General features: G+C 38.8%; 1 protein-coding gene across 1 annotated transcript in view; it reads left to right on the top strand.

The window, feature by feature from the left end:
* Nucleotides 1-6,680: 6,680 nt before the first annotated feature.
* LOC114241295 (guanylate cyclase 32E) overlaps nucleotides 6,681-20,851 on the top strand; it is an 80,601-nt gene continuing 66,430 nt past the window's right edge. Inside the window, exons 1-3 of the mRNA XM_089734191.1 lie at nucleotides 6,681-6,894; nucleotides 17,717-17,807; nucleotides 18,892-18,976. Coding sequence (XP_089590317.1) covers nucleotides 6,732-6,894; nucleotides 17,717-17,807; nucleotides 18,892-18,976 — 339 coding nt within the window. The 5' untranslated portion in view covers nucleotides 6,681-6,731. The remainder of the gene's footprint in view (nucleotides 6,895-17,716; nucleotides 17,808-18,891; nucleotides 18,977-20,851) is intronic.

The following is a 20,851-nucleotide window of genomic DNA, read 5'->3' as shown; positions in this document are numbered from 1 at the left end:
TGCTTTTAAATGAAAAAAGCTTTAGATATTCCACGCGGACGTAGCAGGCGCGGCTTTATTTGTTTACAAAAAACCTTTGTTCAAAACAAACAAGCTTCAAACTACACTAGATGATTGATACTGATAAAGAAATATTATGATTGTCAGTATCCATAGTTAAGTGATAAAGTGTCTTTTGTAAATTTGCACACATTATTATGATATTAGATTATACATTATGTTTACATTACACATTTTATGTACGTAGTATTTTGAATGTAAATTAACGTCTTTTCATGTCGTTAACTCACTAGGTCGTGCGTAAATAGTTTATAGACGAAGTGGATAAATCATTCGATTTATTGTAAATTTTTTTTTTTTTTTTTTTTTTAACTTTTTTTTTTTTAGTTTAATCTATACAGTAAGCAGTCGTAAGACATTCAACCGTAGTTTTGATAAAAATAATTTCGGCGGTGCATGCACAATGTCCATTGACATGTCCATATCAATTAATCTACTTAATCTACAGTAGATCTAGTAGATCTTGAGGCACTCTTCTTCTGAGTCTTCTTGTAGTCATTAGGTTGTCCATTAAATGCTTAGCAAGGTTATTCGGATGGGCTTCCAATCTTACACAATATGCTTTAGCTCGATGGATTACTTCATGTTTGACTTTTCTCATGGCAAGATCATAATGGATTCTTTCATTTGTAACATACCATGGTGCGTTCACTATCATCCTGAGCGTTTTTGATTGAAATCTTTGAAGGATTTCAATATTTGAGTTTGACGTAGTACCCCACAATTGGATGCCATATGACCAGATGGGTTTAATAACAGATTTGTATAGTAATAGCTTGTTTTCAACTGACAGTTGAGACTTTCTATTAAGAAGCCAATACAATTTACGTATTTGCTGACCCACCGCAACACGCTTGGTGAATATATGTTTTCTCCAAGTCAGTCTCCTATCCAGGTATATCCCTAAGTACTTTGCATTTTCAGATTGCGGGATCTCTATATTATTCAAGGTGACTGCAGGACAAGTTTGTCTTCGAGTGGTGAAAGTAACCTGTACAGACTTAGATTCATTCACTTTGATGCGCCATTTTTTTAGCCAAGTGTTGATATTATTAAGGCTGTTCTGTAGTTTATAAGAAGCTTCGTTTGGATCCTCGTCCATGGTCATTATTGCCGTGTCATCAGCAAAAGTTCCCATTATCGTACCATCAGTTTCGGGCAAATCAGCTGTATACAATAGATATAAAGTGGGGCCAATGACACTGCCTTGGGGAACACCGTCATTAATTGAATGGAGAGGCGATATTTCATCGCCGTGTTTAACAAAATAATATCGGCTACTCAAATAAGATTCAATGAAAAAATAGAAGTTGGAAGGGATCTTCTTTTTAATTTTGAGTAAAAGTCTTTCATGCCAAACTCGATCGAAGGCCTGGGATATATCTAGGAAGGCAGCCGTGCAGTATTTTTTTCCCTCAAAAGCTCTATTAATATATTCAACAAGTCTGTGAATTTGTTCGATTGTACTATGTTTCCGTCTAAAGCCAAACTGATGATCTGGGATTAGTTTTTTCGTTTCAATAATAGGATTCAATCTTGCGAGAAACAGAATCTCCATGACCTTGGACGGTACAGGGAGCAAACTGATAGGACGATAAGATTTCACGTCCTCGCCACTTTTTCCAGGTTTAGGTATCATCTTAATTTGAGCTACCTTCCATAAGTGAGGCACAAACTTAAGTCTGAAAATAGCATTGTATAATTGGGTCAAGAAAGTAATTCCCTCTTGAGGTAACTCTTTTAAAATAGTTGCTGTTATTAGATGATATCCTGGTGATTTATTAGGGTCAAGATTCTTTATGACAGATCTTGTTTCGGATTTACTAATTTTTTTGAAAGGAACCTCAATAACATGCTCATTCAATTCCGATTCATTGTGAGGCATAGCCGAATTATCCATCGCATTTGGTGTAAATACATTATCCAGGTGTTCAGCAAAGGCCTTAGCTTTGTCTAGATCGCTAGTGGCCCAAATTCCATCAGATTTCCGTAGAGGAGGTTGGTGGTTTATAGGACGTTTAAGGTATTTGGTAGCCTTCCATAGCGAATAGTCTGTTTTCGATGTGGCATCCAGCTCTTGCATATATGTATTTGTTTTTTCGTTTCTCTCACGAGCCAAATGTATTTTCAATTTTGTAATACTGTAATTAAATTTTTTTTTGTCATCAGGATGCCTCGTAGTTTGCCATCGTTTTCTTAATCGCCTTTTTTCTGATAACAACGTTTTGGTTGAAAGAGAACATTGCGATGGTTTTACAATTGGTGGGGCGGGTGTCGCCTGCCAAGCAGAATGTTGTACAACAAAGTTAAAATGTTCAACACTATCCGCAATGTCATCCTCTGTTTTTAGAGGTAGATTGATGTCCAAAGAGCCAGATACCAATACACGAAAGTAATCCCAATCGGTCCTGCAAGAATGCAGTCTACATGTTTTCATTTTCCTGGCTATATTTCGACTGAGCGTTATTATGACTGGGGAGTGATCAGATGAGAGATCAAAACTGGATGTACACTCTATACATGCATTATTGATGCCTTTTGTGATATAAAAATCTAACAAGTCTGGTACCTTCCTTTTGTCACTCGGCCAATATGTTGGCTCGCCAGTTGAACAAACATTTAATCTTAGTCGTTCAATGCAAGAAAGTAACTGTCTTCCCTTCGTTGTCACAGTTCGAGACCCCCAGCTTGTATGCTTAGCATTATAATCTCCACCAGCCATAAATCTATGTCCTAAGGAATTAAAAAACTTTTCATAATCTTCATTCTTAATATCATGTTTTGGAGGGCTGTAAAGTGCCGATATGGTGATGGGTCCCACCCAGTCTTGAAAAACGATGTTTGTTGCTTGGATTATATCAGTACAGTAATGAAATCCTTCATAGTGCTTGATGTTACTTCTGATTATAATTGCACTTCCTCCGTGGGCGGAGCCATCTGGGTGCATTGTGTGATACACATTATAATTTGATATATTGAAGTAACTCATCTTGGTGAAGTGTGTTTCTGAGATCAGAAATATATCTATTTTGTTTACTTCAATGTATTTTTTAACCTCTAAGGTGTGTTGTGACAGGCCATTGGCGTTCCATAAAACTATTTTGATAGAATCGAACTTGGTATAAGTTTTGTTGTTAGAGATATAATTAGATTAGTCATTGTTGTTAGCTGTGTCATTATCTGTTTCATCATATCCATTAACTCCCGTATGTCATTACTATTATTGTAGGTTTCATTATATTTATTATTTCCATTTGTATTATGATTGATTGTATTATGATTATAATTATTATTATTATTAGATGTAGGCATATTTTCTGATAAGTGAGCTGTTATTGGGTAGCCAGCTAACACTTCACTATATGTAGGGTTTCGCTGGCTGAGTTGGGGATTAGATTGTTGTTTAGACATTTTGTATGCAATCTGTGTCTTTTTCTTTTCATATTGTGATGGAAACCTGATTTTCTCTAACTCCCTATAGATGCTACATCCCTTGTAATTTGCAGGATGATTTCCACCACAAAGAACGCATTTAACATCATCAGATACCAGCTTCTTCCATTTGACTCCATACAGAGGAGGGCCGCTCGGATTGTCGATAATCCCATTCTCTCGGATCGTTTGGAGCCTCTGGGCCTGCGGAGGGACTTCGGTTCCCTCTGTATTTTGTACCGTATGTTCCATGGGGAGTGCTCTGAGGAATTGTTCGAGATGATACCAGCATCTCGTTTTTACCATCGCACCGCCCGCCACCGGAGTAGAGTTCATCCATACTACCTGGAGCCACTGCGATCATCCACAGTGCGTTTCCAGAGATCTTTTTTGCCACGTACCATCCGGCTATGGAATGAGCTCCCCTCCACGGTGTTTCCCGAGCGCTATGACATGTCCTTCTTCAAACGAGGCTTGTGGAGAGTATTAAGCGGTAGGCAGCGGCTTGGCTCTGCCCCTGGCATTGCTGAAGTTCATGGGCGACGGTAACCACTCACCATCAGGTGGGCCGTATGCCAGTCTGCCTACAAAGGCAATAAAAAAAAAAAAAAAAAAGATCTAGTTTTCCGACTACATTTGGCTGATAGGTGGTCTCCTGCACATTTTATGCATTTTGGACTCCTTCTACAATAGGTTTTAGTGTGACCATATTGTTGGCAATTTCCACACTGTGGTATTTCTCGTTTAGGTCTTGGAGGCTCAAATATTACTCTGCAGTGAAGGAGGGATTTTATGTCGTAGATAGATTTGTTATTTTCTTTCTGTTTGAGTTCCACCGTAAACATAGGTAAAGGTTCCTTGGTGATCCTGCGTTTAACATTCCAGATATTTGTACATTCATGCTCAAGGTGCGACAGAGCTTCTTTTATGTCCTCTGGATCAGTAGATGGATGCATATTTTTTAGCATCACTTTGAAGTTTCTGTCTTCCTTTGGTTTGTATGTATAAAATTCAGTTTTTTTGTTCTCAAGTTCTTTGACTATTTTTATGTAAGTATCAGGAGCTTTTGGTTGAATTTTAACACGTTCGTTTGGTAACACTTTAAGTTCATAACTATCATCTCCAACATTGTTTAAAAGTGTTATGAGAGGCTTTATATTGCTCACTCTGTCTACAAATATTGGGGGTGGTTTAGGTAACTTCACCACAGTATCGGTTTTATCCGTGGGTTCGCCGGGGCTATCAACCTCAAGATTAGCAAATCTGTTTGATGTAGAAAATGGATTTGAGAGCCAATATGTATCAAGTTTTTTTTGCTTTAAAACTCCATGATTGTCCGGACTAGACCGTAGTCTTTTGCTTCTAAGTTCGTCGTTCCAGTCTTCTGTCTGTTTATTAGTTGACGTAGGTTGTGGTTTATTATTAAACATTCCTTTATGGAATATTTGTTGTGATAAAATTTTCGTATTGTTCCTATCTTCATGGGATTGCAAAATTTTGCCCCCCCCAGAATCCGTGGGGCAGCCTGAGTTTCGCACTGGGCTCTGCTCAGAGAGGGATTCCCCAGCCTTGATACAAGAGCTGGAACCCTCTTGGGGTAGTTTGTTCTTAAATCTTGCTTCCATATTTAATTTTATTTATGCCTACAATCGGGCAGACGACCTAGCCTTTGGTGAGCCAACACCTATGTACAAGGCAGCACTTGGTTTGTTATTCGGAGTACCGTCTCCTAGACCAACAGCCAACCAAGGCTTTCGAGGATGGTCTCCCCGGGTCCGAGCTTTGATTAGAGTGGCGGCTCCTACTCGCCACTGACGTCCAAATGTCATTGGGTTTTGCACCGCTTTATAGAGACTTCCCCGCCACGAGAAATCCCGGTGCCCCTCGAAATGGACCGCTCAATTGTCCGCGACTGCACATGGCAGCTAGCATCCATATCTGGAAGCCGTTTCGCTATCCGCAACCTGCGACGCGCGTGGTGGCACAGAGCATGTGCCATCTGGGAATGGTGCCCAGACCACGTATTGTAATTTGAATACAGATTTCTAGAATTTATGTGTTGTATTCAAATCACTAGAAACCAGTATCTTTAAAGTTACAATATTATGTCTTTGATCGCAAATGAAAGGTTATTTATGGAGTAGCAGTCAGAATTCTGCAGAATGGACAGTTCGTATATGAAGATGTCCAAAACTTCTTCGCTGCTATCGATCAACCATTCGGTGTTCAATGTACCCCCATAGGTTCACCCACCCCATAGGTGAATGGACCAATAGACATCGTAGCATCAATACCGTCAGCCACTTTGTGATGTATGGTCTTAGGTACTTGTGGTAGATAATTTTATGTTCGACCGAGGAAGTCTCACCTTCCGGGCAATATAGCTGTTCACGGGATACGTCCCCCGGAGGGAGCCGACGCCAGAGTGCCACCACAGCAGTTCTCGCGTCGAGGATACGGCGGAGCGTGCGCTCGCATATTGCCCCACTTTTGCGAAACAGTACCACGTCCTTGTCGCGGAGGTAGGACCCGACCTATCGCTGCCGACCGTCGTGGCTACGATGCTCAGCAGCGACGAGCCATGGCGGACGATTCTCGACTTCCGCGAGTCCATCATCTCTCCGAAGGAGATGGGGAAACGGAACAGAGAGAGCTCTTGTTTTCTCTCGGCTCCTTGCCGTCACTGCCGAGCAGGAGGTCGGAGGAGGACGTTCATCTAGCTTCGACCCCTGTGAGAAGGTAGTCTCCTCCCAGTGATGGTCACGGAGCGATCTGAGGAGATCTAGGCTGCACCGCACGCTACCGTCACTTAGCGCGCTGACACCAAGATGATGAAATGCCTCGGCGGCGGCTGCGGTCGGTGTACTGTGGAAGAGCAACCCGGTGGACTGCCGTGCTGCGGAGGCCGGCGTCGTTGGTCGTCGATGATCGCCTCGACGAACCGTCAGCCGGGCGTCCTCTTATGGCACCACGAGTTTGGTTAGTTTTGACCGCGGGAACCCCCTCTACCCGAGTTTTAACCTGGGGCGAAGATCGGACGTCGGGTAAACCGTTTGGTGGATTTGGTGGGCCCTAAAACATCCATGGGCTCGCGGTCCGTGCCCAACATCAGCAGACCATCAAGACCCACATACCCGAATATTTTACTGCTATATCGGATTTGCAGTTTACGTAGTCACGGATGGTTGAACGCAATACTAGTTTTGATCTTTTAACGAATCGAATCGAAAAGTACTATAATGTTTTTTGTTACAGTATACGTGTTCCTGGGCGAACACATAGCGCTTGTCGACTTCGTAAACGTGCTGGAGAAACGGGGATTGCTCGCTACAGGAAACTATGCAGTTGTCGCTGTCGACGATGAGATCTATGACCCTAACACCGCAGCCGTGACTTATGCTGGTATATATAAATATTCAGTTCATGGACGTCCACTGCTTAACATAGGCCTCCTTGAAGCCAATAATAGATCCCGAATACTGTCTTACCATAACACGAGGTTGAAGTCTTTATTGTATCGTTACGCCGGTCAGAGCAACGCCATCTATCGTCGAATAGCAGAAATGAATAACAAAAAGACTAGTAAAATCGAGAATGCTCGAGAAGTAGAACGCCATCTGTTATCAAATAGCGGAAACACATGGCGAAACTAAGGTACGCCACAATATGCATGTTTTTTAAATTTGCTATTTTATCAACAAGAGCCCTCAGCGGCAAGCTTCAGTTTGGTACTGCCCTTAACAGTTATACATGCTTGTAAATGTTCCTTTTTCGGAATACTCTCAGATGGTTTTCATAGATTACATATGATATACATGATATCATACTCCGAAGATATTTAAGTAGTTACCCGGCTGATTAATTGTCCACGAAATGAGTTCTCTTCATCTTTCGCAATCCAACGCACCCTTAGCCATACTTTAGATGCATGTAAGGTTTATTGAATCCTTTCATTTTATCATCCATATTCCATCTTTTCTGATAGATAATGACAGTATAATAAGTTGAGGTCGCGTTGGTAGGATAATGCCATGTCATTATTCACACAATCAATCTTCATTTAGATATATTGAGAGTCTAATTAAAATTTTCCAAAGTCACGTATATAATAATATTAATTTTGTTCTTACCCGCCTAAAGCCCGCTTTTACGATATGCATTCTACAATATCCGATATTTTGAATATAATATAACCCAACTGCAGTGGTCACGAACGAAACGACAGAAGTGTGAAAATGTGCGCGATATTGAATCTTAAAGTTGCTACGATTAAGTACATATTCGTTACGTAGCGTTCACTGTTATTGTCGGCGTCCACTGAGACATTAGGTTAGCCTCCTCCTGCCTGAGACTTTACTTGCCCACCTGTCCTGATGAAACTGGAAAAGCCTCCGGGCCATAATAAAACATTAGGTTCGATTTGAACACGTTATTGTATGCAGCAAAAATAAACAAGATTGTGATGGTGCCTTCGTGGATTGTACCCACTCACTGCTATTATCATTAAATTATTATTATTATTTATGGGTGGACGAGCTCACAGCCCACCTGGTATTAAGTGGTTACTGGAGCCCATAAACATCTACAACGTAAATGCGCCACCCACCTTGAGACATAAGTTCTAAGGTCTCAGGTATAGTTACAACGGCTGCCCCGTCCTTCAAACCGAAACGCATTACTGCTTCACGGCAGAAATAAGCAGGCAGGGTGTTAGTAGGTACCTACCCGCGCGGACTCTCAAGAGGTCCTACCACCAGTAATGAAGTTTATTGTATAGAGGGGTGAGAAAATTCGCGGCCCACCTGAGGGGCGAGCACGAATGGCGACAAAAAAATGTATTGGATGTAAACAACGCCCCTGCCTAGTCTGCAAAAATAATTTTTAGCAGAACGAATGAATTTACTAACTTTCGTTTCGCAATCAAATCGTCACGTTCTCAAAACTAGTCTGGCCATAAATACTGAGACAAAGGAAAAAAAATTCTATTGCAAGTAACATTTATTACTTTCACAGTGTGTTAGTTTAATACATAAATATAAAACAATTTAAAGTATAAAAAGCCTATTCGAAGTGGTCTCCATTGGCTGCAATACAGTCCTTTAAACGTTGAGGCCAGCTATCAATAGAAGCACGCACTCTTTCCATGGGAAAATTTTCCACTGCCAATCGTACGGATTGTTTTGGGAACTCCAAATTGTCATGGCGTTTAGAGAAAGCTGTACTTTCTAAAACTGACCATAAATCATAATCCAGCGGATTAAGATCGAGACTAGACGACGGCTAGTCTTCAGCTCTGATGAAGTCCGAAACGTTCGTTTCCAACCAAGACTGCGTAGACCGAGCTTTATGACCTGGCACCGAGCCTTGCTGGAAGGACCATTCTTGATTATTGAACATGTTGATGTTAAGGGGTTAACTACCTTCTCAAGAATGGCATCTTGATACACTTGTGCCGCTGTTTTGATACCTTTTTCACAAAAGCATGGCTCAGTCACAACTTCATAGCTAATACCCCACTAAACCATCACTGAAGTCGAATAGTGCCCACGTTGCTCTCTGTCGACTAATTGGGAAGCTTCCTTAGAGCTTTGAGCATAAATACGGTCATTTTGTTTGTTAAAATGTTGCTCAATTGTAAAAAAATTCTCATCTGTGAACAAAACTTTTCTATGACCTCCCTTTGCGTACCGCTTCAGTAGCTGTTTCGATTTTACCACCCTATTCTCTTTTAAATTATCAGTTAAGAAATAAAATACGCGACATGGTTCTAGGTGCTATCTTCATCTCCCGAGATAAAATCTTTTGCTTTCGGACAGTATTTTTCTTCGAATTCTTTCCCTTACTGCTTTGACCACCTTTTTCGTACGAACACTACGTGGACGACCAGATCTTTTTCTGTCACAAACAGAGGAGGTCTCATTGCACCTGGTACACAAACATTTTACTAATACTAAGCGTATGGAGAGTTTTAAAAATTGCATTTGGCTCCATACTTACTTTGTGTAATGCAATCACAGTGATTCGGTTCTCTTTATCACGCCACTCCATTTTAATATCGCAAAATATTGTACAATGTATTGGCGCCAAAATGAAAAAAACTCAATGAGCAATCATATAAAAATGACAGATTCCAAATTCAAATGTAATATTTTGTTTTATAAATTGTAACAGTATTTATGGCCAGACTAAGTATAATTGAGAGCACGAAAATTGTTTTAACAGTAAGGTAAATCTCGAAGACTGGCTATCGAGTACTACCGTCTAATGTAATGATACGGTTTTTTATTAAGGACTCAATACATTTACATTACGAATTCGATAGATTTTCGTGCTAGACGTATAGGCTTTAAATCGTTGCCGGATTAAAAATATTACACAGTACGTCGATGTTGTCGTCCACCCAAAACACGAGGCCTTAGTCTCAATAGTTACAGAGGCTGTTAATCTTACACCAATAAGTCTACTGTAAAAGACCGCTTTAAAAGACTACTGTAAAAGACGTCCAAAAATGGAGATAGGCTGGACATATAGTACGCCACCCCATTACCAAATGGAGCAAGCAAGTCACCCTCTGACAACCAAGAGATGGCAAACGAAGTAGGGGTCGTCAAGTCAGGAGATGGGAAGATGACGAAATAGACAGCGGGACCATTCTGGCTGAGAGTAGCAAGAGACAGGACTCATTGGAAGGAATGGGATTAGGCCTATGCCAAAAGGCACACCGAACTTAGGGACCTCTTGTAACCCTATGTTTAGGAATAAAAAGGCTATTATTATTATTATTATTATTTTAAATTTTTATTTTCTCAGTTTATGCTGGTAATACTTTAGTGACATTTACGAACTCGGTCAAGTAAATGTCACGGTTTCTTGGGGTTGGCTAACTATTACATTATGTGGTTGATCATATTCCATTTGCAGAAACTTTCGTACGATTCTGCACGTGTTTAATATAGCAGCTTTTTGAAGAAGTATGTAGGTGTTAGGTTTTAGGTCAAGGAGCTTCAAACCATGATGTATATGTTTTGGAATAAAACCAGTTGTGGACAATACTAGAGGGACAATGTATACCTTTTGTTCTTTCCAGATTCTTAAAACTTCATCCCTAAGGTCTGCATATTTGTGTATTTTTTCTGCTATTGTTTCGTCATGATCGTAGAATAATGTCGGATTTGAAAAAAATCCAAAATCCACTTTTAACCATATTTGGATACTACATTGTCTAAATATTATTGCTACATTAAAAAAAAATTACATGTATTTTAGATTTCAAATTAAGCAGTCGGTAAAATGACGGATTTGATAGACGCTCATAGTAAAATGACGCTTGTGCTTAATCGTCTCTGTACGACGCGCGCCCGGTCCTCCTACTCCCGACGTATCCACGTAACCGACATTTTTTGTATATTTTTTTTATTGCCCTTGTAGGCAGACGAGCATACGGCCCACCTGATGGTGAGTGGTTACCGTCGCCCATGGACTTCAGCAATGCCAGGGGCAGAGCCAAGCAGCTGCCTACCGCTTTTGTTCCTCGAAGCTGCCCACGCGTTGTCTTCAGATTCAATTTTTCTTAAGCATTTACACTAGATTACCTCATATACCTGTTTATTAATTACTACGTACCTAGCTTTCTTACGTACCGTCTTAAAAGGTGTGTCACAATGAAACCAGGACGATCAAAGCTTTGTTAAAACTGGTGGAAGAAAGAAGCAAAAATGCACAAATTACGAATTTTACTCATGAAGAGTGCACTGATGAGGGGACTGTATACCAGGGACTCCAGGTAGGTTAATCAATTATGTATTAACATTTGGTATTATTTAATTTTTGTATTAAAACCATATTTTCTAAAGTAAATGATTATAGTATCGGTTCTAACTGTCTGTCGGTTTTCTACGGAAAACTATAAATCATTTAAAAAAATTATTTACATAAAAATAATGTTGGCTATCGGATTATACATTATTCTGTTAAGTTTGCATTATATTTAAAAAAAAATTGAATTTTAAAATTATATGTAACTATACTACATTTTTCTATGGACATAATAGTGACGGGTGATCACAACCGACGTTATTCAATGAACATGTTTTTTTTATCTAATAGTCGTATCTGACCATCCCACTTTGTTCTTTGCACTAAATTCAGATCCAGCTTTCTTCTACTTAAAAAAATGATTATTTGTATATACTTAATATATTTTTCTATAAAAAAATAATCCTATGTGAGTAATATTTTACCTGTATATATGAGTCGACTATTATCAAAGCCGGCAATCTGACTTTTGGACAATGATTGGTAAATCCGAAAAACGAATTATTGACTTTGTATTCCATTGGCAGTCACAAAACTCTTCGGAACGACATCTTAGATAAATAACAGGTTAACTATTAACCTTTATTTAATGCAGGTTTTGAACCGTATTCTTTGAAGGAGACGATTGATATTCAAATCAATCTGTATTGCCATATCAATAACATTTTTTTGTCCAAATGCACAGATTGCCACCTTTGATAATAGACGACTCATATAAAAAGAAGTAAATTGTTTTATTTCTGTACTTCCGAATCTTTTTGTTCTGAATCAACCTATGGATGTAAAACCAATCACCTTAGGCGTAAACGTTGACTTGTGATATTAAGAATTTATATTTTACATACGTATATGTTTTCAGAATGCCATTCACCATTACCTCCGGGAGCACGCCACGCAATAGCAAAAATGAACGACGTTTATGAGAATGTCTTTGCAGACGATGTACACCAAACGAAAGTATTACAGATGAAAATAGGAACCCAAACATACCATCCTCTACTTGTTTTCTTAGAGAAAATCACTTTATCAAAAAAACTCTCGATTTACTCTCGTCACAAAATCAACATGCCGTATCCCTAAATATAAGCGCAGCTTTAAGCCCTTTAAATATCTCTACCTTGATATCAGATCTATCACCTTTCCCACAACCGATTAACCGATTGCCATTACCAGTAAAAAGCTATGGTGAAGTCTGTAACGATTTTTTTGTTCCACTCATGATGATGCGGACTATAGCAACTGTCCTTCAATCAACACAGTTGTGTCCTCATGCCAGTCGTGTCCTCCAGTGCCTCGTATTCGATGTAGAGGTAAAACGTGTCCGAAATTACGATGATTGGAAAGAAGTTACTAGAAAGCGCTAAAAATTCTGGGAAATAATACTCCTTCAAAAAAGGGCTTTTTTGTTCCTTCAAAAACTATGGGTAGGCCTTGCGCGTGTAAAAATAAATGTTACACTATGTTGACCCTTGAAGAAAGACAGGGTGCATTTTTGATAAGTTGTGAGAATTAGGTGATTGTGAGAAACAATGGTTGCATGTTGTGAATTATACTACTAAACAGCAAAAGGGGTATTCAAAGAGCTTTAAAGTATAACCGTCAATTCACTAACAAGTATTTTTGCCAAAAGAGTCATCAATAATAGAGGATTGTAAAATCATGTTTTGAAGTACATATTCGATTAGTGAAATGTTAGTTCGGACAGCTTGGGATAAGTATGACGGAAGCACTTTGATTGAAGAAGACATGAGGGGGAAACATAAAAATCATAATCGGATTCTTGACGATGAAATGGTAATGTGGGCTTGCACCCACGTTAAATCATTTATACCAATAGAGTCGCATTATAGAGCAGCGTCCAAATGGCTGTATTTATCTGACTTGGGGGGTGACCTCAGTATCAGTCGGATGTTTAATTTAAACAAAGAATTGTCTGAACTCCAGCCTTAGAGAAAACTTATGTAGGTCTAATTCCAATCAGTAATGATAAATATAACAATCTTATTAGTTTTTGCAATTCCTCAATAATACCCACGAAACATCATAAATTTTTCAGAAGTTTAACTCATGGACGTAATGTTACTGATGCTGGTAATGAATAATTGTGCAGTAGGGTTTTTTTTATAATTTTAGTTATTTTATTGTTATTATTTTGATCTCTGAAGTTGTGATTTTTAAGATTTTTTTCATTTTAATAAATGTTTTTTTCTTTTCTTTGTAATTAAATGCTATATAATGATTAGTATTTAAATTTTTGGGTTAGTAATTTACCAAAAAATAAGTAATCACATCCAAATAGAGTCAACGTTATAGTCTATTTAGTAATAAAAGAATACTATTGATAAAAAATACTTAATTTAAGCATAATGTATATCACGTTGATTAAAAAAGAGTAAGACCAATGTAATAATTGTATTTAATTATTTAATAAAAGGTTAATAAGACAACTGTAATGAAACGCATAAGTATAGACAATAAGACGTAACCCTTTAGCCAACTTGGTTGTTTTACTTAAGTCTTGTTTGCCTTAAGTCAGTATTTACATTTTCCAAAGTTACTGACTTCCTATTGCTAGTAGTGTCATTAGACTGTATATTGTCATTGTCACTTTCAATATTGTCATTGTCACTGCGAATGCCACTACTATCAATTGAATCTTCTATATCACCACTGTTATAGTCTCTTTGTCTATTAGAAGAGCCTTTGTAAATATTGTATCTATTTCTTTTAATCACTTGTCCTTGCTCTGTTAGAATATTGTATGCTCTATGTTTTTTTTTTGTATTATTTTCCCTCTAATATTTTTATTTTTACTATCCCTTATAAACACATTTTGACCCTCTGTAAACTCAATTCCTTTTTGATTATTTCTCCTATCATGATAATATTTGTATTTAATTTGTTTTTTCTGCAAACTATTCCTAACTTTCTATAATTTATTTTTACTTGGCAAAGAAGATCTCGTAGGTAACAAAGTTACTGTTTGTCTTCCTAAGAGTAACTCATTAGGAGACATGTTAATTTCTGAATCTATAGGTGTGTTGCGATATTCCATCAAGGCCATATAAATATCTTTCTTGAAAAATGATCTTAATTTAGATATTTGTGTGGTCCATAGGGTAAATATGTCGATAAGGCCCCTTCCTCCATCCTGTCTTTTGATTGTCACTCTTTCTATGGCAGATTTTGGATGTAGGCAATTATGTTTAGTAAGTATAGTTCTTGTTGCTATTTGTATATTATTGATATCTGTTTTAGTCCATTTTATGATCCCAAAGGAGTAGGTTAATATAGGTATCGCATATGTATTTATTGCTTTTATTAAGTTTTTGGCAGCTAAGTTACTTTTACTTAAAATATGTACCCTATGCTTATACTCATCCCTTAAAGAGCTTTTCAATTTATTATGGTCTATTCTTTTTGATTGCTGGTATCCTAAGTATTTATACAACTCATTCGGTTCCATAGCTGTAATTATTTCATCTCGACTTACTGTGTAATTGCCTGGCTGGATCTTTCCTTTTGCTATATGAATAGTTTTGCATTTATCTAAACCAAATTGCATACCGATGTTTCTGCTAAAATTAGCCGTAGCGTCTATTAGTGATTTCATTTCTTTTGCTGTTTTTGAATATAGCTTTATGTCATCCATGTAAATTAAATGTGATATACAAGTTTCAGTGCTATCATGCTTTAATCTATATCCGGCCTTGCAATTCTGCAATATCTGTGATATAGGGTTTAGGGCGAGACAAAACCACAGAGGACTCAGGGAGTCACCTTGATATATACCCTTTTTTATTACTATTTCTCTACTAGTGATTGTGTTTAGGTGAAGTGTCGTTTTCCAGAGAGGCATTATGTTTTTGAGAAAGTCTATTATAACAGGGTTAATTTTGTATATTTTTAGAATGTATAGTAACCAGGAATGTGGAATACTATCAAAAGCTTTTTTGTAATCTATATATGTACAGTGTAAATTTCTTTTATTGGTAGCTGCGTGTCTATGAATTACAGAGTCGATAATAAGTTGCTCCTTACATCACATATTGTCTCTTCTACACCCCTTTTGTTCCTCAGCGAGAATACCGTGCTGTTCTATGTGAGTGGTAAGTTTTTGGGCTATAGCTGATGTGAGAATTTTGTATATTGTAGGTAAGCAAGTTATGGGTCTATATTGTGATGGTTGTGATGTGTATTTGCCTTTAGGTAGCATGTATGTTATACCTTTAGCTATGAATGAGGGTGTGCTTTGTTATCCGTGAATAATGCTGGTAAAACTTTTTGTACCAGTAATTGTGAATCCTATCTATTCCTGGTGATTTCCAGTTATGTAACCTGCTTGTGACGAATCTTATATCAGATTCCGTTATGTCTTTGAATTGCATTTCATCTATGCCTTCCCATTTTCTTTCTTCCTCGGTTATCTATGGTGCTTCCTCGTTGTGGTGTACTTCTGTCTCCCAAATACCTGCCCAGAATTCTTCCAAATCATGTATTGCTGGAGTTTCTATGTTACTATTTGTCAGGTTTTCTTTATTTGTATTCAGGTTTCTATAAAATATTTTTTCGTTGGTATGGTACAGTTTATTGTCGTTTTTTCGTTGAAGTGCTTTTTTATATCTAGCTAGTCTGTGCGATTTTAGTGCTAACTTTTGTTTTAGTGTGTCCAGAGCGTCTTCGGGTCTTTTATTGTTATTGTCATGACCGGTGTGTATCCTATTGTTAGTTATAGTTTTGTTCACCGTATCTACTATCTTTTTTATCTATTATTATTTAAATATTGTGTTAGTCTACCGATATTGGATCTAAGTTGCGTTATATCTCTTTCCAGTCTATCTTGCCAAGCTGGCTTTTTATTAATGCGTTGGGGTTTGGGTTGTGGTTCGGTGTTATATCCAAGCTCTCGTGTTATTACTAGGGCACTACAATATAATAATATAAGTGTATGAATATCGGTTAATTGTGATTCATCAGTGAAAAACTCAGGCAGTAAGGTATTATTAAAAAACTGAGTTAATTTGGCAAGACGCAAACTATATTTTAGCTTAGGGAGTCGAGGTCTGAGTGTAGGGTCTAAACCCGCAAATTCTATTATAGCTGTTTGTAAATTTTCTTTGAATTTTTCCGTGGATGAATCTGGGAGGACTGAAGTCTGTAAAGTTTCTATTTCAGTCTCCATTAATAGTATAGTAGTTTCAGTTTGCGTTGATACGTGAGTACAAAATGGTGTTTGTATTTCGGTTGCATTTAGGTAGTTGTAGGGTGATTGTGTACTTGTTACCACTGTTTGTCGCGGAGTTTGGTCTGTACTGTTAATTATTTGCAGCTCGGCAAGTGATGGCTGTGTTTGTAGGGAGATATCTACTTGTTCTAGTTCTAGCCTAACTTCTTCTTTTATTTGTTCTAATTTTTCATTGGTAAGCATTCTATTTCTAATAATAACTCGCCTTTGGTCTGAAACTCGTTGTTCTGAAACCATAACGTGGGGGTACTGTCTTAAAGAATGTTCATGTAGTAATTTCCTATATGTGGTCATATCTGTTTCTAATTTGGTGACGCGATAGTAGGTACGCATGATGAATATGTTTACATCTTCTGTCCATCTCATACGTACACGTGGTTTACCAGCCTTAGTGGACGCAGGTAAAAGGGTATTCACCCCCTGCGCAACATCTAAGGCAGGTGTGGCTATAGGTTAAGTTTGTTGGTCGGAATTCAGGTTGGCTGTAGCATTTTCGAGTGACCCGGAGGGAGCCCGCCTATTCAGCTCCTCTCCGCTGACGGTTCGTATACTGCCACACCCAGCGTCAGCTCCAGGTGCGCCCCGGCGATCACCCCCGGGTAGCGGCCCTACACGTTTACTTTTTAAGCGCGTCTCCATATTTAATGGGTTGCCAGAGCCATGTTAGCCGTGCCAGTAGTTTCATGTCACGTGTCCGCCCCCCACGTGAATCTGATGGTCGATTCGGACGTATGGTTGGAACTTCGGGGGCTTAATATTATTATTATTATTATAAAGGGCCGCTTGGATTTTTTTGAAGTTATGCTTCTTTAGGCGCGTTATGAAAAATTGATGAGAGTGAAATTTTATGATGCGCGCGCACCGTGACGCAAAATTAACAGAATGAAGTTGCCCACTAAATCGCTCATTACAATACGACCAACGTAACTTGGCGAGTCTGAATATAGCCGCAGGTGAACTCTCCGAACCGTACCGAGAATTACCGAATTTATACGATGTCAAGAAAAGGGATGTCCAATATGCGTGTTTGAGGATGTTGTTTAATCGATTTTTTCAAATTGATTAAAATTTAAATAAAAAAAAAGAAATAAATTTAATAAAAATAAAGTTTAACTTCTTACGCGCGTACATAAATACACGCACCCTTTTTTTTAATATTGACAGATCATCTCGGAAAAAACCGCACCAACGACATAACTGCGTTCAGGTCTGTCCTGAGACTCACGCCTTCGTTCCCAACGAATCCTCATTACGAGTAAGTACCTATATTGTAAATTACATTGACTGAGTACGGGGATATTGTACAATGTACTGTCTCGTCTAGACCGAGCAAGCATTATAATTAATTTGTCTACAAACGTCGAAAAGTGTGTAGGCGTTTCTATGAGCCTCCTAAAGACAAAGACCAACCGTGAATAGAAATGAGGTTGATTAACACGAATCAGTGAGTTTCTTATTTCTTGAGCGTACGTCGCCAAGCCAACGTCTTCAGAGCGTATGCGAAATTCTCATTTGTATTAAATAACAGGTCTCCGACCGTTTTTTAGGCTAGAATTAATTCTATATTCAGACGCAACGTAGCTTTGAATAACAATAAGCTTATTTTCGTTAGCTCGAAAATGAGAATTGAGAAATTGTCTTTATATATATAAAGACAATGTCCAAATTAATTAGGTACTTAAAATATTGAATCTGAACGTAAAATATGGAAATACTCGAATTAATTAATTACGATTTAACGGGACATTGCTCATCCGAAAGAAAACAATATTCAGTTTGGAACAAAACGCTAACGATCAGGATGAAACGTGTTTTCTTCTATTCCTTGGAATGGTGGATGATCTTACGGTCTGTCTGGTAATTAAGTGTTTACCGGAGCGTATAGACATCACAACGTTATTACCGAAGTCTTGAGACGTGAAGTCCAAGTATCAATTGTATTATAACAGCTGCCCCACCTGTTGCTGCTGTTTTTCACTGGTGGTAGAACCTCTTGTGAGTCCGCGCGGGTAGGTACCACCGCCCTGCCTATTTCTGCCGTGAAGCAGTAATGCGTTTCGGTTCGAAGGGTGGGGTAGCCGTTGTAACTATACTGAGACCTTAGAACTTATATCTCAAGGTGAGTGGCGCATTTACGTTGTAGATGTCTATGGACTCCAGTAACCACTTAACACCAGATGGGCTGTGAGCTCGTCCACCCACCTAAGCAAAAAAAAAAAGAGCTAACCTACCCATCCAGCGTAGCTGAAATAGCCACTTAGGCTACCGGTGAATAGGTAGGAAAAAAGCAGGGTGAGCTATGAGTTCGTTAATTTTCATTTTTAATTCCCTATTCCTAGGATCCTTTGTCAAATGATCAGGGAGCTCTCGGCCGCGCCACCATTCTGCGTTCCGAACTACCACAAGATCTTCGAAGATGCCTCGGTAAGTTACAAATTAACATTTTTATGTCTATTAAATGGTTAACTGAGATGTAACTATCGCTTCAGGGTGGGAACGATGATAGCACCCGCCTATTTGTAACAAAGTTTAGAGTTTTCGTGACCTAAAGGATAAAATTCCCGGCTCACTCGGGTAGAACGAAGTGACTTTGCCGCCATTCGAATCCCGCAGGGAGCTACCTGTTTTTATAGGAAAGTACTTCCTTAATACATCACGAATCGATTCCGACAATTTGAAAAGGAAAAATTGTTATGTAATATCTAATAATCGGATCCGTAATGCCACGTAATTATGTGATAGGGCGTATTATGGCAGCGAAGTGCTTAAGATACTAATCCATAGGGATAATTTTTAATAAGAAATTTAGTAATTACAGCATATGATAGAGACATATTTTGTTAAGAGTGAAGGTAAAACCATTTTAGTTCTTACTAAGAGACTATTGCTTAAGCATAACTGTTTGCCTCACAGATAATGTCTCTATTTAATGCCGCGTGCCCAGAAAATGGCTCCTGAGCTAAATTGTCGCCATTGTCCCTCGTTATTGGAAAGAACGCCTATGGTTCTGCACCGGTAATTGCAGAATAAAGTGTGTAGGATTTTTGTAGCGTTGTAGGCAAACATCAAGGATACGCAGTCTACGATGTCATACACACTGCCGAGAACAGAGGAATATGGCGAGACATCATCCAGAGAAGGATGACGGGAGGAGATGATCACGACCCTCGGACATGAGGAACGCGACTCAGAGAGGAGGAGGCAAACATCAGGCACCGCTTTCTACAGCTAGAATGTGTTACGAAATCGGATGAACCAAATTACATTTACTACTGGCGAATCCGGTATTCTTTGTTGGCCAATCTTTTATTTCCCTTTGGCCCAATCGCTACCAAGCTTTACAAGATCACACGCTAGGTCAATATAAAGATTTCCTGTCAATTTCATCGAAAGTCGTCCGGCCCTTTTTGAGTCTATACGGAACATACACACGTCGACTTTTATATATATATATATATATGTAGATACAAACGTATAATTTAAAAAAAAACATAAATATTCTTATCGTTTAGGTAGCTATTTGTCATTTATTTGATTCGTTTATCTTGACAATGCTTGTGATGTGAGATATTATTTTCAGTGACGTATTGAAATCAACTCGCTGTAAATTTTATTGTATACTAGCTAGCTTGACAGAAGTTATCCTTTTTTATGTCCTGTCTATGAATATTGAACTGAAATTGGTATAATTAACAAAAAAATAATGTTATGCGCTGAGGTTCGGGATAAATAAAATTTCACCAAAGTACAACTTAAAACTGTATTCAACACTTAAAACACTTAGACACTTCACAAACACTCAACAAAAATACTCTCAATTCGCTTGTTCCGCTTCGCTTCAGGTGATTCGTTCGCTGTTTCACTTTGAGTAGTTCCGATTACTGACTGACGGCGTGCCATCTCTACAACGCTTTTATAGTCGATACCTCATCCCTTTTTTTTTTTTGGTCAGGAGGAAATCGCCGGACTTCCGCCCTCTGCTGGGGATGGAGGGCGGCGCATGTCGGAGTCGAACTGACTAAAACCTCCTGTCGCTCAACAACCAACGTCCAAACCTCGCATGAGACAGAACTCATGAAAAGGCAAAGGGGGGAAAGTGAAGCGTTTAGTGCACAGCACATCTCTCCCCCTCCCCCTCGGGACGCCGGACGGGCGGTCGTCGGCGCCACGACCACCAGCCCTCTCGGTTGGCAGACTATCCGAAGCCCGCCTAGCTGGCGCCGGTTAAGTGAGCTATCCTACGGAATAACCTGCTGGGCCAGAACCAGCGTGGGTTCAGGATAGCCGGCCTTCCATCAC

Source organism: Bombyx mandarina, chromosome 17, assembly GCF_030267445.1.
Source record: "Bombyx mandarina strain Sakado chromosome 17, ASM3026744v2".
In the NCBI taxonomy this organism is placed as follows: domain Eukaryota; kingdom Metazoa; phylum Arthropoda; class Insecta; order Lepidoptera; family Bombycidae; genus Bombyx; species Bombyx mandarina.
Note: the sequence above shows the minus strand (reverse complement) of the source record. Positions and strands in the feature narration are given on the sequence as shown.